We start from the raw sequence: 26,888 nt of genomic DNA, 5'->3' as shown, positions 1-26,888 counted from the left end.
TGTTGTTTGGGTTTGGGGTTTTTTTGTTAAGCACAAGTGGGAAATAGAATCATTTTAATACGCAGTTGGTAAAAATTCCTATGTGAAGCACACATTCCTCCCTGGGAAGAATGACGGCTTTTTAAATACAGTTTCATCTCTCATATTTCATGCACACTGCCCTGACTGAAAGATCTCAGTGATAATGCAGATCGCAGTAGCAGCTTCTTTACACCAAAATAGTCTTGGAGGTGGGAGACCCTTCTGCCAGTTTCTGTATGAGCATAGGGCAGAAGCTATAGACCTTATCCCATTGTATGTTTTAGAAAGCAGGACATAACTACTGTTTATCTGCAGACATAAGTGTGTGTAATAGTAGGAAAGCATGAGGCAGGTTTCTGAAGTACGGACAGGAAGAGTTTGCCAGGGATCAAAAGCACAGTCAGGTTTCACAGATGCTTCATGGAAGTGGTGGGCTTCTGAGAAGAGGTAAGAAGTAGCATTAGAAATGTTTGAGGAGCTTTTTCTCAGTTTGACAGAGAAGAAGAGATGCTTTTTGGATACCAAAAAGAGAGGCTGTGAAGGACCCTTGGAGTGAAGATTAGGGCAGTCTGTTAATGGGATGGAAGACAAAGTTAAGAGCATGGAAAGAATCTTTGAAAAAGTGTAGGATTTATGCTTGGCCACACTGATTGTGAGTTGCGAGATGTCAAGAACAAAGATGTCAGACCCAAAGACGACAGGAAAGGACAATGCAAGGTTATCTCACTGTGTGTGTTAACAAATAGTATAAACGTCCAGAGCAGGTTTGTAGGGTGGAACAAGTCAGGGCTAAAGGCCTGCTACCCACTTGAGACATATTTTAGAAGGTTTTATCTTAGATTATCTTTACTCAGTTCCCACAAACTGAGCAGCCATTAGCAGCTGGAGCATTGGGGTGTGCTCCTGGGTCACTTCTGCTCTGACTCTCCCCAGAAGAATCCAGTTTATGCACACTGGCTCTTTGAACCAAGACCTGGTAAGTTGGGGCAGTCAGGTGATTCACCTCAGATGGGAAGTGAACCAAACCAAAGCACTGATACATGCCTTAAAACTCCCTTCTTTCTCAACATGGGAGCATCTTTTCTGGACATAGGACAGAAGTGGAAAATAAATAAATGTGTGAGTTGTCAGAATGGAAATGCTGTCTGAATTAAATTTTTTGGAGGGAGATCTGCTCTTCCCTATTTGTTTCCAGAAGGTTAGTGGTTGTTTGCACCTCATTTAAAGTCATCTCTCTGTCACACAGATTTTCATCACAGTGAATTGCTTGAGCACAGACTTCTCCTCCCAAAAAGGTGTAAAGGGGCTTCCTTTGATGATTCAGATAGATACTTACAGCTACAACAACCGCAGCAATAAACCCATCCACCGAGCCTACTGCCAGATCAAGGTTTTCTGTGACAAGGTAAGTGGAATGTACAATTACTATGGATGACGGAGGCACCTCATTTGACAGTTTGCTATTATTGATGTATTATAGATCTAATAAATGTTTTTCTCTCCAGTGAATTATGTTTCTTGGTAGAATTTGGACCAGCTGTATCACCAATCTAGGTTTTCACCCAGTTATTTTACTGCTTAGCAGCCTCTTTGGCCCTAATTCTTTGGTTTGTGAGCAATAGCTGGACTGTGCAGAGACAGCATACTATAGATCATGGCACATGACGATCAAAATAGTCACAGAATGCACTAAGATGCATCTCTGCTTGAAAAGTCAGTGCTGACCATAGGCTTATGCAAGTGCCATTCTGATGGTGTTATATCTTCTAACAGGCAACTTTGTGGAGAGGTCTGCGATAGAGGAATGTTTTATTCAATAAAAGCTTTTATATTGAATAAATTTGTCTTTAATGACACACTGGAAAGTCCCAGTGATGTAACTGATGGCTTCTTTACTGCTTGATTACAAACAGTTTTTCTGAGAGTTTGAATCAAACTTTTCATCGCTAGAATTTTCTCATTAAAAACCAACTGAAAAAGATATGTTTGGAAAACACAAAACATAAACATTTAACTTGAATATTGTCATGTAATGTTTCAGTATCTTTTGTTTCTTACTCGTTTCTTTTGCATAATTTATTTCTTTGCAGCGGTTTTCCTCATTCCTTTGCAGGGATTGGTAAAATTTGGTGCAATAATTTTCAATATCAAACATAGATCATGTTTTAGTGATTCCGACAGTGTTATGATCAGCTGTTTATATCACCAGATAGAAACAGTTGCTCTGAAATGTTGTCTCTGTGATGACGATTCTTTAATGTATAGCATGACTGCATTTCATTTGTGCTTAACACCTGGCATCCCTGCTGGGAAGGATCTTCCAGGGGAGGGTTGATGCCTGGATACTTGTCAAGGTTCAGGGATTCAGAAGCTTGCATCTATTTATGTGACTTGGAAATTAATCCAAATTAGCCTTCCTATCTTACAGATGTGAATAGAAAGGCAAAAGGCCTTGCCCCTGGCAATATGTGGCATTAACTTTATAATGGAAAGGGCAAGAGTTCAACTGTTCCAGGTCTCTGCTACTGCTCCTTCCCCTTTTTCAGTTAGTTCTGCTCTTGCTGTCTTGACAACGGGATCTTGAGGGCGAATTGGTCAGTTGTATTACTGGAGTAAAAAAACTGAAAGTAATGAATGTAAATGTATGCACCGAGGTCTTATTGCAGTCCAAGTGTTACACTTTTAATTGCAACTCTGGATGTCAAATATTTAGAGATTTGAAGCTACAGATAGATATGAAAAGCTCCGTAAATATCAAAGTAGCAGGTCATTTTCATCTACCTGTTTTTGAAAAGCAATTAGAAAAAAAACTGAATTATTAAAAGAAAGGCAGGAAATTCGGAGTGCAGACTCATCAAGGGTGACCCGCAGACACAACTGGTGGAGATTTTGAATAATACATGTTCATTGCATCTATTGGCTTAATTGGTACTTCAAACATACAGATGAGGAAGCAGGAAATTAATGTTAAGACTTCTAATCAAAACTGTCTCAAAGCAGAAGAAGAGATCACAGGGGTAGTTAAAGCATTATGCATAGCAAAACTATTGAAACTGGGAACTGGAGGGCTCAAGGGTACTGATAATGAGATGTGTATCTATATAAAATGTATACACGCATACACACACACAATGCTTTTTAATTTAATGCGGGGCTGAAAATGAATTAAGTGACTAAAAATGAATGAAAATTATCTAGGTCAATTCATATGACAGCTTGTGTTCATTCGTACTTGGAAAGAGGCTGAGGCCCGATTCTCCTCTCACTTTACACTGGTCTATCTTCACTGACATCAGTTTGTCATTATGGTTTTGTCAGTCAATAAATGGTTGGAGAATCAAAACTCCAGCACCAGCTCAGCATAGTGATTACACTCCTGTCTACGTGGGAACCATCCTGTGTTTCTCACACCTGCACGTTGCACTCAGCAGAAGGTAGTTGGTGGGGCTGGGCATGGCCATCTTTCCCAAGGTGCCAGAGTGTATCCTAGCAATGGTGCTGGGCAGAGGGTCACTCCTCCAAGTCTGTTACTCGCCGTCTAGTGACAATGACGAGACTTAGTGCCTGCTTGGTGGAGGCAACACAGCAAAGACAGATTTTTGCCCAACTCTGTTGTGTTTAATTGAAAAAAATATATTATGGAATGATTGTGAATGGCATCAAACATTTGGTACATTTGAAACGTCTGAATTGCACTGTTATTCCCCAGTCTGGCAACCACAAAGAGAAGCTGATAAGAAAAGTGCTTGATTTATTAAAATTATCTGAATAAAGTGAACTGCACAGTAAATTCCTCCCACTGAAGTTCTAAAACGTATCATAGTTTGAAACACAGAAGAAGAAATATTTCTGTTTCTGTCTGTTCCAAGGGGTCTGTCTGCAACTGTGGGGCCTCTTTCAGAGCAATTGATGTGTTCATCCTGGTTAAATCACAGGTAGATGCGTGTAGGTTTGAAGGAAAACACTGCTGGTAAACTATTTCCTTCAGCTGAAACATAGCGGCCATGCTGTGGAAAGAGTATCTCTGAAGAAATAGTACTACATCTAGCTAAGTAGCACATATTTTCTGCCTATTAGTATTCACTTGAGCACTTGCTGAAATTTAGTATTCTTTTGCATTTAAACTAGAAAGCCAAACAGATCCAATGTATTCTTTATGTAACATAAATGTATGCAGATAAGGGCTGCAAGTGTTGTAATCATTTTTTGTTCCCTATTCATTCTCCAATCTTTTTTCTGTGAGTATTTTCTAGTAGACAGTCTTGAAAGAAGCTGTTACAGTGCACCTCTTGTTTTCTTAGTGCTAATCTGCTTTGCCCTTGAGGTCTTTTTTATCACATGCAGATTTCTTATGCTACATTAAGATAAGAGAATATAATTTTTATTCCTTAAGTATGTTGTCAAGGAAACTTGCTGCCAGCCCTATTTATATACTGCAAGATGCTTTAGCCACCGAGTGTGAAGGAACTAGTAATTCAGGGACATTCTGATTTTCTGTATGTGATTAGCTTTGCTAAAGAGAAGCAGAAGCACTTGATTGGGCAAATACTGTAACACGCCAAAGTAAAATAAATTGATCTTGTTTTCCTTATACTGAAAGACTGCATGTCATTTTGAATATATGCAGTGCCTACCATCTTGTCTTCAATTCAGATAGTTGTAAAGCAAATGGATTGTTAAGGGGTACTGAGCAACTGTAATCACCTGCTCATCTTCAGCTGTAGAGAGAAAAAAGCTGGAGTATATGGGTCTGTCCTACCAGACATGGAATTCTTTGGCCTTAATCTAGAAAAAGGTGTACATGTGAGCTTTGTGGTGGTGATGGGAGTGATCCTTACAGTGGTAAAGGCTTTGCTGGGCTGGAGCTAGAGTGCTTCACACCTTGCAAGACATAACCTTAGAGGAACTGAAGATTGGAGGGGGAAAACAAACAAACAAACATATTTTGAATCAGCTGAAATTCATAGCCTGGGTTTTGCTAATTGTTGATACTAGTTGCATTGTACATGTTCCAGACATCAATGAAAAATGAAAGACTCCTTAAGTAGTTTGACTGGTCAGAGCCTGATTTATAGTCCCCTGTGACAGGGTCATTTCTTGTTGTGTCCTGATATGCAAGGTCTGATTTATTAGATGTGTCATATGGCTTAGCTGTGAAAATGGTCCAGCAAAAATAGTGATCTGCACAAATCATGTTGTGGTCCATTGTCTCAGCATCTGTAGCAAGGACATAGATTGTGCAGGCTTGTCTGGCCTTGCACAATGCCTTATAGGCTGCTTTTTGCCCAGAAGGGCCAGCAGGTGGTTTTGGGGTCCAGGAGCAATTCCAGCCTGTCTCACCTCCCACTGTGCCTCCTAATGGTGGTGTCAGTGAATTATATGATGCAGATCTTTTAGGCAGCCAAGCACTTCTCTATCTTATCCAGCATTTTTAGTGAGGACCTTTCCATTTATGTCAATGGGCTTCACATTCATCCTGCCTTGGACTGTTGGCTTTCTCAGGAATCGCAGTCACTGCATTGCTGAAATGGCTGTGACACCAGTAAGAACAGGTAGGCAGGGAAGGCTGCCATGCTTGGGCTGCCTGTCCCATGGGGACTTGGGTGTCTCATGTTAAGAACACGAGGACAAAGCTGCCATACTTTCCTGGGCTCATAGTTAAAGAGGCAATCAAGGAAAAATCTGAAAACACACATTCTTAACTGTGTATAAAAAGCCAAATCCTCCTCAGCTTCTGCTCTCCTGAAACACCTGCTTGCTGCCATGTGAAAAAAAAAATGGCTTTCAAAGTCCATCCCAACACCTGTGAGCAGTCAGCTGTGACACAGAGGCAGGGCTGAGGCCTTTGGGACACTGGCTGTAGGGTATGCTTTTGCTTTTGTCAAAGAGCAGGAAGCCTTGTAAGCAGTTTTGGTAAGGGCAGAGCTCTGAATCCCTTGGAGTTGATGCAACACCCGTGGCTGATCTCTGCGAGAACTGGGCTGGGGTGTGGGTCTGAAGGCAGTGTTTCTGCTAGACACCTTCATGTTTCTTAAATAGATGTTTCTTCCTCCACTCTTCCTCTGGAAAGTCATTGGTAGATCAAAGCCAGGAGCAGATATTTTCTTTAATCCCTTTTGAACTTGGTTCATTGGCTTTATGTATGAATTTTGACTTCTTGAGTGAATATTTTTAGCTTTCTTTCAAAGAAACTTCTAATTTTAATTTGTAAAACATCCTTAAGTTTTGCATGCTGACTGTCTGGAAGCATATGGATCTTTAATACAGTTCACAAGATGACTGTGTTCATATTTATACGGTAAATCAGGAGAACTTCAAAGGAGGTGTTACTGCTTTTTATGCCAATAACAACTTATTTTCTAAACTTATCAAGAAACTGTTTACACAACAGGGGCCTGCAACTTCCCATGAGTTCCTAGGACCTAGTAGGGTAGTGCTATGATGCTTTCCAGTTTCTCCAGGGCTTCTCCCTGTTTGAAATGCCTGCATGTTTCTGTAATTAGCCTTTGCACTGCAAACAGCTGTTGGTATAGTGTTCTTGCACTGGCAAATCTCAAAGGGCTTTATAGAGCTGGCCAGCATAATGCAATCCTGCTCCCAAACAAGGTGGGTGGAGGGGAATTTAGGGAAAAGCTTAGTGTAGACATGATCTAAGATGACAGCAAACCTGCAGGTGCTTTGTATGCACACAATAATTATGTGGCCTGAGCGCGCCATCCTTTGCTGAGGAGTTGGGTGGACAAAGCCTTTTGTGCTGGGTGTTGGCAACAGGCCTCCTCCAGACCTGGCAAAGCCATTGGTCCCATCTCCTCCACACCAGCAGCAGTGATGTGCACAGGTTTATTCCTCTTCCTGGCTTCAACCCTGGGGGCTGCTGGATGTGCCAACCCAAGTTTCAGATACAGGTGCTTGATACAGAGTGGGCTGACCTTCCACATTCCCCAACAGTGTGGCTGCATTTAGCTGTAATGGGATAATCAGTCTCTATTTGGGCATTTTTGATGGCAGGTCATGATGCTCTTAGTGGTTCATTCCTCTTAGGCTAATAATATCTGTGGGTTGTCTTTTTTTTTGCATCAGGGAGCAGAAAGGAAAATCCGAGATGAAGAAAGGAAACAGAATAGGAAGAAAGGCAAAGGCCAAGCATCCCAAGCCTCCTGTAATAACTGTGAGTATGATGGGCCTCTCTGTTTTGGGCTAAGTCAGGCTTCGCTTGCCCTCTCTCATAGCTGCCTTTCTTTGTGATCCTCCCAGCAGCTGAAGGAAAGCTGAGTGCACTCCCTCTGCAAAAAAAGAGTGATATAACCTTTTTCAAAACAATGACTGACCTGGATTCCCAGCCAGTTCTCTTCATACCAGATGTTCACTTTGGAAACCTACAAAGAACTGGACAGGTAGGAAATAATAATGGGACAAGCAGGTGCCCACCTGCCATCTGACTGCATGTGCTCTGAGGCAGACTGTATAAATACAAAGCACTGCTACTGGTGGTTGCTTGTTTCAGCTCTTGGTTTTGGTAAATGCAGCTCTTGGTGAATCATTTACCTTGCAGGAGACAAATGCCCTTCTTAGTTCTGGGTGCTCAAAAATGAAATTTATACTTCATTAATAACAGACTATTTTGTGCTCGTTATGATTTTGTCATTCTTTTGCTAGTAAGACGTGGAACAAGTGGTCAGAGATTTTGAACTAGAAGTATGATTTGTGACTAGAAGTCTGTTTTTCTGAATGTTCAATTTGTCCTGATGAGATGAAGTGCCACCTGGTGGCAGAAGAGGTCTTCCTGTCTGGAACGACTGAAAACAAAAGACTGAGCTCATTGCACAGGAGTAGATTCAGGAAATGCTACTGCCCATTCTCTGTAGGCATCACCTGGAGATGTGGCAGTCCTTTAGAAGGAAGTATACAGTATAGTATGGGAAGTAAGATTCCATCATACTAATACATAATAACACATATTTAGTATTGGCTTAGTGCTGAAGTCATGAAATCATTATCAGCAGTAAGTATGAGGAACTCTGCTGACCTGACTTTTTAAGAGCTACTTTATTACTTGGTGGGAAATTGCAAACCTGAATTTCCAGGCCAGCATTGACAATTTTTTTAAATACAAGCTTGTTATGTATTAGCTTCTCAGGAAGTGGAATGAGACCTTTCTGTATGTGTTCATAAGGATAAATAGCAGATGATGAAACTTTACAGACTTCTCAATACTAAATATCAAAATAATGAAGATTAACTGATACTGTATTTGAATTGTCATTTATTGTAAAGCTGAGAGGACTGTGGTAGAGCAGAGCACAGAGTGCAGACTTTGCAGTCACAGCTGTCACTGACTTGCTCTCCCAAATTGGAAAGACGCCCACTCATGTATCAGCGCTGGTACCTTCTGTCCTCGTGGCTTTCAAAACAGAGCATGGATTTGTCTCATAACAGAAGGTGGAAGCATTCTTCAGTGTATGTCATTGTGTAAATAATTTTCCAAATAACTGGAAGATGCTTTAGGCAATGTTTGGCCCTGTCTTCTGCTCTTTAAGTTGTAATATCAGTGTTCTTGCTAGTCTGAACTTTTAAAATTGTATTGCATATTGGTTAATATTAGAATGGTTTATTGTGATGGTGTTTTGTAGCTCCTGGGCTTAAAATGGTTTTCAGATGCTGTAGAGTTCAGCTTTACACACACCTCTGAGTACCAGGCTGTACTAATTGTACAGACTCAGAAGTCAAACCTTCAAGTGAAAGCCAAGTGTGTGCTGCATTTCATCAGGGCTCCAGTGCCCTGCCTTCACCCCATGCTGGCTCAGTAGTTCAGCAGCTGAAATATGGATGTTCTTCTTGGTACAGACCCACACTTCAGGCATATTATGAGGAATTTGGCTGATTGTTGTGTAAAGCCTTCTGTCATGGGCTGTGATTTTATATCTTTGCTGCTACCATTGGCCACATTTACTGCTGTTGTAAATCTGGTCCTACTGAGTGTGAGCTATGCTGATGTACACAAAACTGTGATCTGGGCTTGTTCTCCTGCCCAAAGCCTGTGCAAAAAGATCATCTGTACCATTAGCAATTGCATTTCCTTTTGGCCTGTGGTTTAATATTGGTCCTGATTGTTTAATTAGGTTTTCAGACAGTATTAAATACATATAAAAAGCTTTTGAGTGTGGTGGCTTAAATCATATTAAGGATAATTTGAGTGATTAGCGATCTGATTTATAAAATTGTAGCATAAATGGAAAAATTATATAAACCAGAAGAGAGGACAATGTCTGTCAAAATACTTTGAAATGTTTCAAATAGATGATATTCAACAGCAATCTTTCAAAGCTGCACTTTATGCTGACCAAAATTAGAACCGTCGATGTGCGTGTTTCATAGAAGATGGATTTTTTAACAGATTGAGAACTGCAAACCACTTGTCATTTCTCCCATTTGAAGTTACTTTGTTAAGCGTGTGTCGGTGTTTTTGGAATAATTCTTTTTCTCTCCTTCTAGGTTTACTATAATACAGATGATGAGAGAGAAGGGTAAGGCATTTATTGTTTCATCAGCTGTGCAGTTAGCAGTTCAATTTCACAGAATGAAGGCATAAAAATATGAAATAAAACTGATCTCGCTCCCCCCTTCCCTCATGTTCTCTCATCACTAGGTGAATAATTTGTGTAGAGAGAAGGTTTAATGTATAGCAGCTTTCTTCTCCTTTACGTGAACTGACTTCTTTTTATGCCTATGTTTTCTTACATTTCCATGTAAAACAATATGAAGAGCTGTAAGGTTCAACACAAGGTTAGGGCAATATATTTGATAATAAAGAACCTTTTATGTAATGGTCTTCAAATAATCATAAAACCATGAATTGTTTAATGAAGCACTAAAATTCACTCACATTCCTGGAAGCTGTTTAACAGCACTTGTGTGTATGTGACAAATAAAGCAAATGCAGAGAAAACACCCCAACATCAGAAGAGAAAGGAAAGAGAATGGGAGATCCTGGGAAAAGACTGGAAATGGGAGCACTCACTGTCTGGCTTTGAAGGGACTGGAAGAATTACAGAAAGTCTCTAAAATAGGGAGTCACAAAATAAGGACTTGAATGTGTGTGGCTGAAGCTCAGCCAGTATTAACTGTGAGCCATCCATCCCTCACGCTTTTCTAAGTTGGTTGAATCTCAAGGGAGCACATTCCAATCTGAGAATTTGGAGACAGACAGCTGAACTCACCAATGGTTGCAAAAGGTGGACTGTGGTTGGCGGTGGCTGAGCACCAACAGCTAACATTGACTTCAAAACATGAGGCCCTTTCTGTTCCTTCTGTGAAGCTAATGATCTACACAAGGCTCACAGTGGAATCTGTGCAACAAAGGGTGTTACTGAACCAACCACATAGGCCTTAGCTCTCTCATGGCCATCATGCTATGAGCCCTCAACTCCCCAGTAGGGCCTGTCACAGCTTTGGGCTGCATCTGGCTCCAGGTGTTACTCCTTTTGAAACTCAGTGTGTTGTGTGCCCTTGGACTTTAGAAATGCTTTTGGTGTTTTCTGAGGCTCTCCAAAACAATAGAATACAAAATGCACTTCTCCCAAAAGAGGTGAATGCGTATGTATGTGTGAGTTCACCTCTTTACTCAGTAGCTTCTTCCTCACCAATTCTTCCTGCACCTAAATACATATTTAAACAGTTAAGAGTCTTTAGTCTTTTCTAAATAATATGTCACACTGGACATATTCTTTCCTGTCACCTGTCCCAGCCAGTCAGTCTAGGCAACTTGAGAGGCTTGGATTGTTTAGATATGCATCAAAAGCTAAATCCATGAAATTTCTGGTCTGTTACTTGAGTAGCTAGCAGGGGTTTTGCCAGAGTACCTTTGTACTTTGAGTCGTAACTGCTGCTGTCGTCTCTTCCCTGTTGGTGGGAGCACAGTTTTCCATGACATGGCCCCTGTTGTGTGTTTTCTAGTAGCAGTGTCTTGGTCAAGAGGATGTTCCGACCTGTGGAGGAGGAGTTTGGTCCATCCCCTTTGAAACAAATGAAAGAAGAAGGCCTGAAAAGAGGTAACAGTCAATTCCTAGTGGTTAAAACGAATGCTCCGGGAATTCTGCTCTCAGACAAGGAAAGATGAGTCTGGCTTAGAGCAAGTCAGTCGTTTGATGCCAGCACAAACATGGTACAGATGGGAGAAGATACCATCACACCGGACCAGTAGACAAGGTGGCACTTCAGTGATTGCTAATAGTGATGTAAAAGCTGGAAATAAAAAGAGACAGAACCATGTGCTGTCTCAAGAAGGGGTCAGGACACAAGTGTATAAGATGCAAAAAACTTAGAAGGTTTCGTGGCCCTTGGCCAAACTACAGAGTTCACGAATGTTCCAGTAGCGAGTCTGTGTTTGTTTATTTTTAACTTTTGCTTATCTTTTCTGATCTGGCTGGGTTCACAAGCAGTATGCAAGATGCACTGGGTCAGATACAGAGACATTACACAGGCAAGCTTGTGCTGTCTGCACAATGAGATTAGCCTGAATGAAATCTCAGAACTTTTCTACCCAATTCAAAATGTAAGGCATGGAGAAACATCCTCAAGTGGACATAGCTGAATTATTTAAAAGCTTGTTTCCTGTAACTGGTTTTTACTGCGCTGAGAGAATACTACCACAGTTGTGTTCATTTCATAACGCTCTATCAGTCTTAACCCATTTTCAAGTTCATACCAGTGCAAGTTAACATTGAATAACATTGAAACAGTGCTTTAGGTAGAGCTGTCGACATTGCATGAAGATAAGGATGTATATATGGTGGTTTTGTCTACAGTATATGCTTTGTGAGAAGTAATTTGCAATACGGAGTTATATCTGATAAAGCCCTACTCTGCCATAGTTAGGCACTCCGGAGAATATTTGCCATTCCTTCAATCTCATGAGTTCTGTCATGTAAGCTCATTGGAGAATCCCGGGGTTTAACCAACCCACGTAGATCAAGCTCATGCATTTCTTTAGGTTCACCTATCAGTTTGTGAGACAACAGGGCAACAAGGTGTAGAAGTGAGCTCGGCTTTTCTCAGCTACATCACTTGTAAAACTCAACTTCTCGTAATCCTGTATTTGCACATTTTCTCTGTTGGTGGGGGTAGTATGCTTGAACCAAGGGAAGCATGCAGAATTACAGGATGGAGAGTGGTGTCTTCCTAGAATAAATGTAAACATATTCTTCCTTTAATTAATCCTTCAATGAATAATATGAGATCAGCACTGACCACAGGCTTGCATCTGGTTGATTCAAAGCCTTTATGAAACTCACATTATCAGTCTGGGCTACATCAAATAGAAGGGGACTACCACAAGGACTGCATAAAGAACTGTCTTTTACTGCAGTTTCACCTGGGTTTCCCAGCTGGAAGCCTGGAGAGGTGCCTGCAGAGAGATGATATTGCTTTGCTTTGAATATTGCTGTCCTTTGCTGTGGTAAGTTGTTTTAATATTGTCTAGGAATTGCAACTATTTCAAGAGTAAGATGTGAAAGAAAAAAAATGTTTTTCAGCTGGTGACAAAACTCTGCTAAATAATTAAATTCAGGAGAGGCACAGAGTCAGAGAAGCTGGAGGATGCTCTCTTCACATCCCTTTCCTGTTCAGTATTTGTTGCAACTTGGATGATGCTGGCTGGAGGCCAGACCTCCTCCAGCATGGCCTTTGCTCTGGTGAACTTCCTGCCATCAGGAACCCTACATCTGGGATTGTACTGATGGAGAGCTCCTGCTGAATCTGCCCACTTGACAACACTGTCTTTGCCACAGGAGTCACTGGGCATTAATGCTCCACTGCTTTTCCCAGGCCCAGCATTTCTAGAAGCTTGGGCTCAGTGAGGGGTCCAAGTACAAATGAAGAGTTGGAGTGACAGTGTGTCGTTTCACCTCTGCCTCTTGGAGCTAAGTATCAAGGGGCAGCCCTCAAGAGAATAGGGATCTGAAAGGGGTTGCAAACCATCAGTGAAACAAGTTTTGTATTCTTGCACGGATAGCTGCATCTATTTGAATGTATCTTTCATGTCCTTGGTCTCTGTGGAAAGTACAAGTGCCCAACACAGAAATGTTAATGTTAGAGGATATTAATCTGCACCATCTGTGCAGATTTCAATGGAAGTTTCCCATTAATAATAAATCCAGCAGCCATGTTACAAATCAGGTTGGTTTCCAGTCCTGTCATTCTCAGCTTGTCATATTTTTTTTTCTCTCTGGAGAGTTGTGTTAATCACTTCAAACCATTTTGGGTTCATAGAAAGTAAGGTTTTGTGAACCATCCCTGTGAATACATTATGTAACTGTAAGCTGAAGAATTGGTATCTGGGCGATCAATGAAAACTCCAAGTGCAGAAAAGGAAAGCCTGGTGACAGCTACCAGCCCTGCTTCCCTTGCCTAAAATGTGCCACATCTCCATCCAAGGATGTGTTGACAAAGTGCCCTGGTTGCTCAGAGTGAGGCTGGATATTGGCCACACCTGGGCTCAGCTTGCCAGTCTGGGTAGAGGACTTCCCATCTCATCATGTTCTTAGTTTCCTTTTTACCATGTCTGCTGCTGGTGTGCTGCCTTGGCAGGTTTGCCAATTGAGAGCAGAGCTGTTGACGCTTTCAGAAGAGCTGTCTGACATTGTTCTATCACCTTCATATTTAAACCCCCTGTTGAGTGGCCCGAGTTCCAGAAATCTCCCAGATACAACAGCCTGCCTTGCATTCAACAAAAGCCACTTACTGGTGTGGAGTTTTGTGGATCAGAGCAACTCCTTAAGTACCTGAAGATAAATTTGTCACCTCTGCCTTCTGCAACTCTTTTTAACATCTAAAGAGCATTAGGGAGTGTCGTGGGCTGCACTGGAAGTCCAGGTAGTGCAGAGATTAGGAAAATCTGAATTTGTCTTACCCTGTCAAAAATAACTCACTTCCTGATGCAAGACATTTTTCCCCCCAATATTGCAGTCTCTGTCAAGGTGACATGGAGGTGATGACAGTAGGTTCAGAGGCTGTTAGTGCTGGTTGAGTCATGTCATCACACAAAGGTTTGCCAGGCTGCTTTGGCAACTAGAACTGGGGGCAGTCTAAAGAACAGCTCACAGAACTGGGCTATTTTTCCCCATGCATCCACCCTTTTTGTTTGCTATGCAAGAGGATTGACAGGGGCCAGAATAATGGAGCACAAGGGCAGGGAGGAGACAGGATCTTAAGGCACTGCTGTCATCAGGAGTCATTTATAGAAAAGCGTGCTAGTGAATCAAAGATGAGCTTTTCACTCCTGTTATGGGGAAAGAAAACCAACACCTCCCCTTCCAATATGTTTACTAATCCCGGCTCTCTGTGTGTATAATAGTGATTCAAGTTGCCTGTTATCCTCGTAATGGATTCCTCATTCAACATAACGTTCCCTGAGATGCCAAACATAGCAGAGTGATTTAAAGCCGAGTGCTTGGTTTGTATCATGACTCAAACTTTAGGCTCAGACTGAGGGATTTTACCTCTTTTCAGACACGTTTTTAATTATCAAGGCTGGCAGACAGTTCAGATGTTTGAAAAGCTGGAAGTTACAGGACGGCCCTCTAGTTGCAAGAAAAGTATTACTGGAACAGTAAATATGTCAGTACAAGTAAAAATAGCATTTGACTTGAGTGCTTGTTCATGCAAGTAAGAAGATCATAACCAACCAAGTTTTAACTACTGCTGTGAATTTTTTTGTTCCTTTATATTTTGACCATTGTTTAATTTGCAACTCAAAGTTATCTCAGCTTCTCTGACATTCAAAAGGACTTTCAAATAGGTTCCAATGAACTGCCAAAATGCGGGCACAGAGACTGCTACCACAGTCATGCAGAGCCAATTTGTGGCTAATACTTGTAAACTGAAGATGCAAAAAGTGCCGCTATCCCTGGTTTTGTAGACTAAGACATAAAACTGATCCGAGCAGCCAAGTTTTAAGCCTTATTTCAATCATTTGAAAGTATGAGCACAGAGGCTACAATCCGCTGCAGATACGCCTAAATTCATGCTGGTACAGCGTGCAGTTTTGTTTATTCACTTTATACATGTCTGCTTTGCTTTTGCCAAATAACCGGCAAGCCTCTCTGTCAGAGATTAGCATTTATTTTCCTTCTTGTTGCTTCTTGTGTGTGAGGCTTGGCTACAGGTGACCTTTTTTGTACCTGCTAACTTTGATTTTGACATGCAATTTTGCCTTTTTGTTTGATTGTTTGTTTGTTTTTAATGTCTTTCTCAGTCTTTTGGATGAAGTCTGGAGAGCTGCAAGCCAAGAGATAAGTTTAGGAATACCTAGCTTGCATGTTTTGTCATGGGATCCAGATATAAAGCACCAACATTTGGGTTGGTTTTTTTTGTATTTTTTTGTTGGAGTTTCACTTCTTTAAGTAAATGGAGATATAAATTCCTGAACTCCTAGATTTCCCACATTTAATTAAATTCACGGTGTTTTCCTTGTGTGTTTTCAAGGCAGCCATGGTGTGTCTTCCGTGTTTGGATTGCTGATGATAGGAAATTCCTTCTTTCCTTTTTAAGTGCAAACCATTTTCAGCATTTCATTTTATCTGTCAAGGGTCAATATTTGTTTTTCCTAGTCAATGTGGGGAGTTTCATCTGTTCAGTTGGCTGGACTTGCTCCAAATTTGACTTTTTTTTTTTCTTTTTCAGTGCTTTTATATGTGAGGAAGGAGACAGATGAGGTGTTTGATGCCTTGATGCTGAAATCACCCACAGTAAAGGGGCTAATGGAAGCAGTAAGTATCCGATGTCCTTACTTTATCTTTCTTACTAAGAAAAACTTGAGACTCATAATGTGTTGCTGAGGTAAAATATAATAGACAGACGAAGCTATTCTCAGATATACTAAAAGCATTTCATAAGGGCTTTTTGGAGCACACCTCTGAAATGTTGGCATGTTCTAAACTGAATGCTGTCAGCAAGTTGCTGAGATAAAATAGACTCACAGATCTGATTTATTGGAAAGCCGACCCTTGAGGAATGGCAGTAATTAACCAATGTCAGGAAAACAGGGAAATAATAAAGGCTCCATTTTCTGAAATGCTTCTTTCTGAAGTGCCAGTTCAGAGCCTGTTGAATCTTCTCCTGCGATGCTCATTGATGTGCTCAGAGCCATCTTTTAAAGAAGAGACCCAAGGATGCACTGTTTCCATGTAAATTTAATCTGGCTTTTGTGCAGTGCTGTCTCAGCACACAAGGGACAGATCATGAGCCAATGCAGATGGGTCATTCATACTCCTGTCTCACACGCCTTATCCAGCCCTAGCTCCCAGTGTGACTTGCTGTCAAGCTTTCTCTTTGTCCAGGTGTGTCTTTGACTTGAGTTTTTGCTTGTTACATGTTATCTGTGATTGTGAATGGATGTTTTCATTGTTAATATTGTTTATATGACCTGATGGCTAGTATTTGTGTGAAACTTGGTGAGGGGCGGGTGAAGAAGCAATTGTGTGCCTCATTGCTTATATGCTTACTGCATATTGCTAATATGAGACTGACCTGTAGAGAGAAACTGCCTGGCCTGAGAAGATGGGAACAGAGGAAAGTGCCTCTAGAGAGCTCAGCTGAGTGGTAGAAATATATATATTCGTACTCTCATAAAATCATCAGTGTCTTGTAGCGTGTATCAAACACAGTGCAGTAAGGATTGAGTTACTTGGCCAGAAGTACAAGACAAAAAGCTCTCGTGGTTTTGGAGACAGTCTCAAGCACCTACGCAGATCAGGGTATCTCTGAGGTGAGTCAGCTGTGTTACAGGAATGGCATAGTGATTCTTTTGCTAAAGCTGTTTGTTAGTGACTGCAGAATGCACATGTATAATAATAGGCAGGCTTTGCTTGAAGGGGTTGCAATCTGATTCATGGTGAAACTGGAACATGATTTTATCTTGTCTTTGTATGAAAGATAAAAGTAAGTTTTAATCCTTCCATAGCCCTTCATGCTAACATTAGCATTTTATTTTCAGTATTCTGTGTCTCTTAATGCCGGTATCCAGATACTCTGTAACATAAAAATAAAGCTGATCCAGAAATAAGAGAGGTTTTTGTGTACTTCTGTCAGCACAGCTGCTAACTCAGTGGCATGTTTTCAGCACCAGAGAAATCTAATCTGTTGTAAAATGTCCCAGATCACTGGAAGGAATACATTCAGAAAATTTTAATTCTCTTTGGTAGGATATAATGGATAAGTGCATGCCAAAAAGCTGTCAATTACATACTCTTAACTACTTTCTCTGCAGTCTTTTCAGCAAGTAATGCAATTTTGTGATTGTACACATCCTAAATATTCAAATCTCAGTTCAGTGCAAGGATTCAGGAAGCTGAGGATCTGGTGACCGACTGGGTCCAAGTCCTGCTTTCAGGTTCATCCGAAGTCAGGTTAACTCTCTGGATCTCAGTAGACGCAGTAGTCTAATATGACAGAATATGATCTAAACTGGGAAAGTCAAGCATCTTCCAGTGTCTTTCTAAAATTAAAACCAGCTGAGTTCAACAGAGCTTGCTTAGAACACAGATTATGGTACTTGTCTACATATGTGTTCTTCCAATCTATGTAGGGCAACAGAGAAGACCGCTCCATAGGAATAAATTGGCAGAGATATTTTCCTGCATTCCTTGAGCAACCCAGGTTTTGTCTTTTGTGTCACAGAGACTCAGAATCTTAGGGGTTGGAAGGGACCTCCAGAGGTCATCGAGTCCCCTGCAAAGCAGGTTCCCTACACCAGGTTGCACAGATAGGCATCCAGGCGGGTCTTGGATATCTCCAGAGAGGGAGACTCCACAACCCCCCTGGGCAGTCTGTTCCAGTTTCATCCTGACTTGAGCAGAAAAAGCAGTTCTGGTGGCTTGTACAATCAGATGTGTGCTACCAACAGAGTTACCATGCCAGGGGGCTGCAGCCCAAAGGGAGAACCAGCCTGTCATTTCAGTACCATTCTGAAGGATGTCCCACAGCTTCAGGCATCCTAAGGGAAGTAGAGAATTCTTTGCTCAGAATATTTCAAAATAGAGTTGATAAAGGAAAATATTCCAAATAAAGCTATACTTTATTACTGTATTGTTGCATGCTTGGGATCAGATAAAAAAAAAATCCTATTTTATATGGAGGTTGGTAGTAGTGTTTTTCTCCCTGAGCTGGCAACAAACCTGTTTCAGAAGAGGGTGTTAATTGAGATGCCCTAGCAGATGCTAGCTCTCTGCTTTCTCAGATTCTGCAGCAGGACTTAGCACATTTGTACTGGAAACTTGCTTTCTGAGCCTGTGAGTGGGAGGCTTTCCCATTCCCCTGCTTGAAGCCGTGCTTCCACAGCTCACCATTTAGTATAATTTGTTGAATCCTTAGGGGTTCCTGAGAAATGTGCTTAGTCAGTTAGCTGGAAGTCTTTCCCAAAGCTCACTAATCCCTTCATATCATATAAATCCCACACCTGTCAGAGGCACTGTGACAAGCACGACTTTCTTGGCCCTATCACTCATAGCTTGTGTAGGAAGTGGTGTCCCAGGGTCCCAAACCACTTTGAGCAACATTTGATATGCATGAGTGTTAGGCATCCCAAGTATCCTGGGGAAGTTTGATGCTGGAACGTGCAGAATGCTGTATACTAACTGCTAGTAAACCTTCTTGAGAAAAGAATGTTTGCATCGAGTCTTCAGTGCTGACCTTTACAATATCACTAGGCTTCAGAGTTAACATGCCACAGAAGGTACAGCATTTCCTCATATTCACACAGGAGTTGTGACATTTTCATGTATCTCCAGCACCGTATCCAAAAGGGTGGTGAAACATGCTGGTGCGAGTAAAAGTGGGGTATGGAGTGAGTGGGTCTGGTGAACTTACCAGATGCTCCTTAAATACATCATCCGCTGTTAGCCACAGATAGAAACTGCAAGCAGAGGAAACTGTTGGCAGAGTCCAGGTTTCATAGGCTCGTCATATCTTGGAGTTATGCTGTGCTTCCTAAATAGAAAATCGTGTCTTAGGCAAGATGGCAGTTACACAAGTATAGGTGATGTAGGAAGGTATAGGCTAATTAATTCTCTTAGCTGCCCCTGGCTGTCTGGACGGGAGCCGTGACTGAGGTTCAGCCTGAGAGTATTTGAATCTGTCCCTGGTGCTGAGTTTTATTCATCGCTTGCTTTTCATTTTCTGTTTCATAATTGCTCTCATTTATTTTTCTAAAATACGACTTTTCTTAATGGCAGTCTGAGCACAAAGGAAAGGATTTCACAGTGACTGATGTTTGACAGGTTTTAGTGGATTTTTAATTGTGCTTTTCAGTTCTCTGATGCAGAAGAAAAGAGTCAGCTATTTATCTGCAACCTCGTTTAACCTGGGAAGAGCAAGAAGCTTACTTGGCTAGCAGTAGCATACCACAGTTCATTAATCACTGACTGAAAGGTCCTTTTTTCCATAATTATTCTGCCTCTTGGGACAATCCTCCTCTGTAGTGTGAGTGGTGAGGCCCATTCTCTCAAAGAAGAGTCATAATTTGGAAAGGAAGCTCTCAGTTCTCAGGGACATCAGCTCTATGAATGCTGCAACACAGGTTTGCTTAGGCCAAAACATTGCCGTGAAGAGTGCTTGCTAATTGTGGCAACTTGTTGGCTCAATTCTTCATTCAAAGTTTTGCTGTGTTTTCTACATTATCATGTGAGTGGATGTAAAGGGATTGATTTTAAAAGTCCTTTGCCATGTTAACAGACTTCTCCGAGGCATCTCGTCTTGCTATGGGTACATTCAGGTGATGCTTTGTGATCCAGTGTTCTCATTTTGCAACTCTAGTAACTGCCTGCCCAGCCATATGCTCTGTGCAGTACCATGGCCTCCCACAGGGAAAGGTACCCAGAAGATACTTTTCAGACCAAAGGAGTGTCATGAAGGGGTCTATTAGCTTAACAGATGTTGGAACACCATTGAGAAATAGTAGATGTCCTGTTGTGTTGCTGCTCATCTGCCTTCTGCCTTGGGTGAGGAGTCTGCTTCCGTGAGTCCAGATAATCAGAGTAAGGAAAGGGAGAAAGATTGCTGAAATTCTCATATCTGTGCAAACTGTAGTCTCCAAGTTTTTGGATAGAAACTTAGCATTTTTTAATGAAGATTTTTAGGATCATTTCTCCATCAAATCATCCTTAAATGTAGGTATAATGTGACTGTGAAAGACTTTTCTTTATAGTTCTTCTGTCAAAGTTTGCAGAGATAATGTTTAAATTGCCTTATGTAAAGGGAGAGGTGAGGTTGTGCTACTCCTCATGCGTCTTTATTTCTTTTCTTTTGATGATTTCAGATCTCTGAGAAATATGGGTTGCCGGTGGAAAAGATTGCAAAACTTTATAAGAAGAGCAAAAAGGGGTAAGTACGCTATAAGTAAACTAACTATGACAGTCCGGGATCATGACTGTGCCTGGGGCATCATTGTGCAAGACAGTATAAACACTTTTAGGAGACCTGCCTACAACCCTAAAATCTTACTGTCTATGGAAAAAGCAAAAGGTGGCAGAAGAAGAAACGTCCAGCCTGTATCTGACAAGCATTCATAGGCTTACTGTGAAGGAGCAGTATTTATGTTTGGAAAATGTATTTGTGTAAAGCCTGTTTTATAGGCCATATACTTAATAACATCGTGGAGAGTGGTATGGGAAAGGCACAGCCTTTGCTGTGAATGGAGTTTCCCTGCAGCATTAGGAAGAAATGGGCCGCTGCCTGAATCTGAAAGTCAGGCAAGCACAAGGGAGAGCGCTGTTTGCTGCAGGGCTTTCAGCTGAGTAAATTTAGACATGAGCATCACAGCTGTGGTTTTATAATAGCTGGGCTGCTATGCTTTATCATAAATCTGAATCTCTCTATCTCTTTTGTTACTGCTAAATAACATCCATATTCTAGCAACATCATTTTAAGTCAGACTATGGGGCAGACCCTGATGATAATTTCCCATCTTGTCCCTGCACTGGCACATGCTGGAGCTTCTTATTGTTTCATGTTGAAGTCAGTGGAGCGTGTGCATGTGGTGGAGTGCATGGCTTTCCTTTTTGCTGCTCTGGTGTGTGAAAATACTGATTTTTGCCTTTGTCACCAGTATCCTGGTAAACATGGATGACAACATTATTGAGCACTACTCCAACGAGGACACATTCATCCTGCACATGGAAAGCGTGGTTGAAGGCTTCAAGATCACACTGACTGAGATCTAACCTCAGGCAGAGCCCTTTCATAAAGAACCCACAGCATTTCATTCTTCTTGGAAAGCAGAAGATGCCTATGGAAGTTGGCAGGCATTGATCAGAGAAACTGTTACAAGACTGCTTTGAAAATATTGTCCGTTCTGCACATGCACACCTACTGCATATAGGCTTGGGTTCGTCAAGCACGAGGCCACTCAATTTAACCTGGTCCCTTATTTATTGCTCCCCACTCTCCACTGTACAAGCAGTTACCAGCCCCCAGATTTGTAACCAGATGACCCACTGCAAATGTGAAATGCAGCATTTTAGTCCATGCCTTAGTGTGGATGAGCTCATTCTAAAATATGGTGAGGAACCATGCTGGTCCATTTTCAGAAATCTGATGTAAATCACTTTGCCAGTAGTTTTTTCCTCTTGCTAAAAACTGGTGCAGTGCTAAAGGTGGGGAAAGTGGCTGACAGAGATCACTTGCTCAGACCGGTCCATCTCTCTCTCTAGTGTATAGTCTTGCCAAATACCTCTGGTAGTTCTCAGCATGTAGCAATGAGGACTTGTAAGTAAGGCGTTCAGCTACAAGTGTCACTTGTAAGTAAATGGTAAAGAAACCATTTTAACCTTGTATATAATGTTTATAATATGCAATAATATATTTTAACTACAGTATGTGGGCACGTTTATTGCCACTATGTTTTTGTATGTATTGGGTTTAGGGTTTAACAGAATATTTCCTAGAAGATTAGATTTCTGCAATCTGTTAAGGAGTGTGTACTGAGAATCTGATAACTGCGTCTGCATTCGTGCACTCCACCCCTGCCCACCCAGTTTTATACCGGAATATTGGAGCAAAAAGTGCTACAGCATTTGGAGTGCACTGTCACTGTGGGACCCACCTTTGGTTCCCAGGTCCCAAACGTGAAATGCAGCATTTTAGTCCATGCTTTAGTGTGGATAAGCTCATTCTAAAATATGGTGAGGAACCATGCTGTACCTGAGTACTCCATCCAGCTGTCACCAAATCATAGAGGCAGCCCTGTGTCTGGTGTGCCTAGAGGCAGGGATTTTTCCTTGGTCTCATGGTGAAGCGAGGGCTCTTGAAATGAGCCTGTCTCAAACCTGTGGAGGAAAAGGTTCTTTCTCCAGCAAACTGCACATGAAAGAATTCCTCTAGAGTGCAAGAAACGTCAGACTCCTCTTCAGGGAGCATGCTCTTGTATCTCCTTTGATTCTGTTTTGATTCCTTGGGCAGTTCAATGAGGTAAAAACTTGGGCTCGATGTAAATATTTTACAGAAACTGAAATAATTGTACCAGTGCAAAGAGTGGCCCACACCCTATTTGCAGAGTTAGGCCCCTCTCACACAGGCTGGATCTGAACTATGTGATCACACCATCAAGTTCCACATCAGGAATTGAGAGAGAAAGGCTACAGACTAATCATACCAGGAAAGGAGTCCGAGGCCTGATCGTCCCCAGCACATGCAAACTTGGCACCTATCTCTCTCCTTTCCAGTTCCTCTGGCTGTCTTAGATTGCTCCTCACACAGTGGTTTTCAGTTGTAAGCATTTCATTTCCCATGCATTGTGCGGGGATCCCATGAGACAGGCAGAAATGGGAGACCTTTCCTACAAGCAACCTTACTATTATTATTAACTTATTATTAGTTCTTCCTTCTAAAGATTCCTTTTTACTTAGTCACAGTATTTTTTTTCATTAGCTGGTTAATGACGTAAAGAAATGCTGCTGGGTTTAATGGGGCTCCTTCTCTAGTGGTTTGAGCTGTGGGGAGCTATTTACATCCAAGCAAAGAAGTTGGAAAAGCTAACCAGTCTGATCTGATCGCATTTTTGCATGAACTGTCTTGTGAACTCTTGCAGTTTCTTAACTTCATCAGTGAGAGCATCCCATTAGAATTTGATCTTCAAATAGAAATGTCAGATACCTGTCAAAGCTCCTGCGCTACCAGAGCCTATGAAAGCTCTCTGCTATTTGTGTCAGGGCTATCACATTCAGCATCCGTATGCATCTGGAAAGCAAAGTGTCTGTTTTGTCTGTCTTCTCTCCCTTTCTACTCATCTGTTGTGTGTTCTTTCTGCTCCTGATGCAGACTTGTGTAGTAATTCCTTTGTCTTTTTATGGATACATACTCCAGTAAAGACGCTTTTGCTACATTGCTTAAGGATGGACATCTTGGGAATACAGTGGATTTAGTGTAATTTCACTTATTTCTGCTTGGCTCAGGCTCAGATAAAAAGTCTTTGCTGACTTAGCCCAGATACTTTTCAACTCCCAAAAAATAGGGCAGTTTTGGCAGGTGGCATTAAGAACTGGGGCCAGTATGCAGGACTTGTGAGCAATGCTGTTGGTTCTTGTATTTATCTCTTATTTAATGGTGTTTGGGATTCCACGGAGTTTAACTGAGATTGCTCAGTTGGTCACAGTGTTCCAGCAGAGGCTGTGAGCTAAGCACAGCACTGAACGCATGCAGGATTTGAGCCCTGCTTCTGCCCCTAAAAGTGCCTGTGGTGTCTGGGGCTGGGCTGTGGTGTACTGCATTAGGAGATGTCAGTGAGAATTTGAGCTTGAGAGAGAAGGACGGGACTGTCCTGGCAGCGCCAGCACCCTTGTTAGTATTTTATTCTTGTATTACACAGAGGTGGCTCTCTCTTCTTTGGTAATTAGAGCTAGGTTCTGCTGCATGCTGCAACATCCAGCTCTGAGGAGCAGTATCATAGAATCACAGAATAGCTTGAGTTATAAGAGACCTCGGAGCACACCCATCCCCAACCCCCTGCCATGAGCAGGGCTACCACCCACCAGCTCAGGCTGCCCAGAGCCCATCCAACCTGACCTTGAGTGCCTCCAGGGATGGAGTGCCCACAGCTCTCTGGGCAGCTGTGTCAGTGCTGAACAACACCGGCTCCCTCAGCCTTTCTTCATAGGAGAGGTGCTCCAGCATCTTCACGGCCTCCTCTAGACCTATTCCAACAGCTCTGCATCTTTCCTGTACTGGGGGCCCCAGGCATGGACCCAATATGGCAGGTGGGGCATCACAAAAGGAGGGCAGAGGGGGACAATCCAATCTATCGCTCTGCTGGCCTCCCTTCTGTTGGCAGATCCCAGGGTACAGCTGGCCTTCTGGGCCGCAAGACACACTGCTGGCTTGTCCACTAGAACCCACAGTACTTTTGTCCACCAGGACCCACAGTATAGGATCAGCAAAAGCTACAGTGCTCCAGGAAATGCTGGAGCTTAAGGAGCAGAGCTGCCTTTCCAATGCCATTTTAGGAGCTTTAGGTCAGGCACTGTCCAGGGAAGGAAAGTTGTTTCCAAGATTAACTGAAAGCTTTTCTAAATATATCTCTAAGTGTACAAATTCCTGGTCAGTAGCGAGAGAGCTGATCCTCCTGCCTTTAGCTCATTCTTACAGTCTCACTGGAGAGAGCAGTTCTGAGGAACAGCATTAGAACAAGAACGTTAGAACAACGACTGGAGCTAGTTGGGGATGATCTCCATTAACTTTATTTATCTGCCAGGGCCTGGGGACTTTGTTTTTCTGCTCCATATGCCAAATGCATCACAAGCATCTAAATAATTGTGAAGAGCACATCACCCTGCACCCAGTCATTCTAGTTACAGCATCAGCTGCCACAGAAGCATGGAACCTGTGTGCTGGTCATGGTGAGCTACAAGCTGTCAGGGTTCACCACCTCTGAGGGTTTGCTTATTGATCAAAAACAGGATACCGGTGCTGGGCCAGCACCAATAATGCAAACTTCTGAAGGAGGGACCCATTCAAAGGCCACAAGGAGCATAACATCTCTGTCTACTGTTTAAAATGTATGTGTTGCTTTTGTTTCGTGAAGAAGACCGATTAACGCTGTGTCTTCCAAGTATGAAGCAAGATTTGGCTATTGTTTAGCACACGGCAGGAACATCTTTGTTGCCTCCTTTTGTTTCACTTCAAGAGAACAAAACTCATTTCCTTCTACAAGAGGACAGGCTGGAATCTACTGCAGCCTTGAGGCTGCTCAGCATTGCTTCCATACGAAGAGCAGTGCAGTGTCTATAGATGCTGTGTGAAAGACTATGACAGAGAGGTGCAAAAGGCAGAGTAGCCTTCTAAGCTCTGGCCTTGGTTCCTGCTGCAGAGTTGGCACTATGTCCGTCCATTTGATCGTTTGCTATGAACACCCAGATCTCAGACTTTCCTTTTACACAGTCAGCTGCTTATGTCCCCTACATGTAGCACATCCTTGCAGCAAAGCTTTGTTGATGTATGGCCGTGTTCCCATCAAGGTATTTTGGAGGACTTTATATCACTGGCTGTTAACTACAAAGAAAGTAGTTGCTTTTTCATTTTTTCCTTTTCCCCCCCCCCCCCCTTCTTTTTGTTCTTTCCTTTTCCCATGTGTTCTCTCTCATTAAATCCCCGGTCATTGGAATTCAGAGATCAAGAGCCCTTTTTTTTGCACATTTTCCTCTTTCAGTCTGTGGATAGATTCAATGCGATGAATGAATTCAAACGATTGGTAAAAACTCAGCCCTCCAGCTGTCAGAGAAGCTGTATGTTGGGTGGTATGAAACTGGCAAGGAGTATCTTAGGGCCTTAAATGTAAAGCTCATGAAATGCTTTATATGCTCTTCCATCTCCTATGAATTGAGACAAGATACAAACGAGTGTTTGTGCCAAACTTTGTAACAAGCCCTCGCTCTGAGAAACAACAAACTATGTATAAATAGCGTGCTTTTATATTAAGGAATAGCTCATGTAACTTAATAGTGTTGCAACCGGGAGAGGGGTTTGATAAGCTGTAAATACAGTTATTTTATTTTTTTTGTACATTTTTAAGAAGGAAAAAAAAATAAATATTCCTGCGTATGAGATAATATTTCTGTTGCTGTGCCGTGGGGATGCTGTTCCGATGTGCGGGCCCAGAAAATGTTCCAATAAGAAGAAAGTAGGAATCTACGCTACAAGGAAACAAGTGCAGAGACTGAAAAGAATAATCACTAAAATGTGCATGCAGCTTTTACACTTTTAGGTAGTGCCTACTGGTGACACAGATGGCCTAGTTGTGGTGTAAGACTGACTAGTGCTGGGACTTCAGTCCCAGTCCGGCTCCCCTGGAATCGACGGGTTCAGGTCAAGCTTTCCATCAGCAAAATGGATGTGAGTTTATTAATCGTTCTCTCTCTTCCTTTATTTGCCCCAGATTTTCAATCTGTAAGCAAAGAAACTCAGCAGAGGAATCCCAACAGAGGAGGTACACTTACTTCCATGGATTTTTTGAGATTAACAGGGAGGGGGAGGAAAATGAATCTGTTCTACACTTCAGTTGTATTTCAGTCTTCCATTTCCTAGGCATACACGCTGTCTTTCTCCCTCACCACTTTTCTGCCAAATATTTAAGTGTCAATGTGAAGTTGTCCAGCCTCAGTGGAAAGGACTTGAAGAGTGATGGGACAGCATTATTGCATTCATCTTCATGATTCAAATGCAGAAACTCTCAAGTGGAAGGAGGAAACCGATCTCAAACAAGTGGGTAAGAAAGAAGATCCCCCTTGATGCACCAGATCTGTAATCAGGAGAAGAGTTGAACTCCCAAGAAGATTTAGGGCACAACCTCCCTCCCTGGCAGCCTATGGCAAGTCTAGAAAAGGTAC

The 26,888-nt window shown here is 42.1% G+C and overlaps 1 protein-coding gene across 1 annotated transcript in view; it reads left to right on the top strand.

Annotated features, from left to right (window-relative positions):
* GRHL2 (grainyhead like transcription factor 2) overlaps nucleotides 1-21,245 on the top strand; it is a 58,415-nt gene extending 37,170 nt beyond the window's left edge. The window contains exons 9-16 of the mRNA XM_072329397.1: nucleotides 1,268-1,426; nucleotides 7,102-7,189; nucleotides 7,276-7,415; nucleotides 9,514-9,545; nucleotides 10,975-11,069; nucleotides 15,700-15,785; nucleotides 20,330-20,394; nucleotides 21,119-21,245. Coding sequence (XP_072185498.1) covers nucleotides 1,268-1,426; nucleotides 7,102-7,189; nucleotides 7,276-7,415; nucleotides 9,514-9,545; nucleotides 10,975-11,069; nucleotides 15,700-15,785; nucleotides 20,330-20,394; nucleotides 21,119-21,233 — 780 coding nt within the window. The 3' untranslated portion in view covers nucleotides 21,234-21,245. The remainder of the gene's footprint in view (nucleotides 1-1,267; nucleotides 1,427-7,101; nucleotides 7,190-7,275; nucleotides 7,416-9,513; nucleotides 9,546-10,974; nucleotides 11,070-15,699; nucleotides 15,786-20,329; nucleotides 20,395-21,118) is intronic.
* Nucleotides 21,246-26,888: the final 5,643 nt, after the last annotated feature.

This window comes from Excalfactoria chinensis, chromosome 2 (assembly GCF_039878825.1).
Source record: "Excalfactoria chinensis isolate bCotChi1 chromosome 2, bCotChi1.hap2, whole genome shotgun sequence".
Classification (NCBI taxonomy): Eukaryota; Metazoa; Chordata; class Aves; order Galliformes; family Phasianidae; genus Excalfactoria; species Excalfactoria chinensis.
This window is presented reverse-complemented; position numbering and strand designations above follow the sequence as displayed.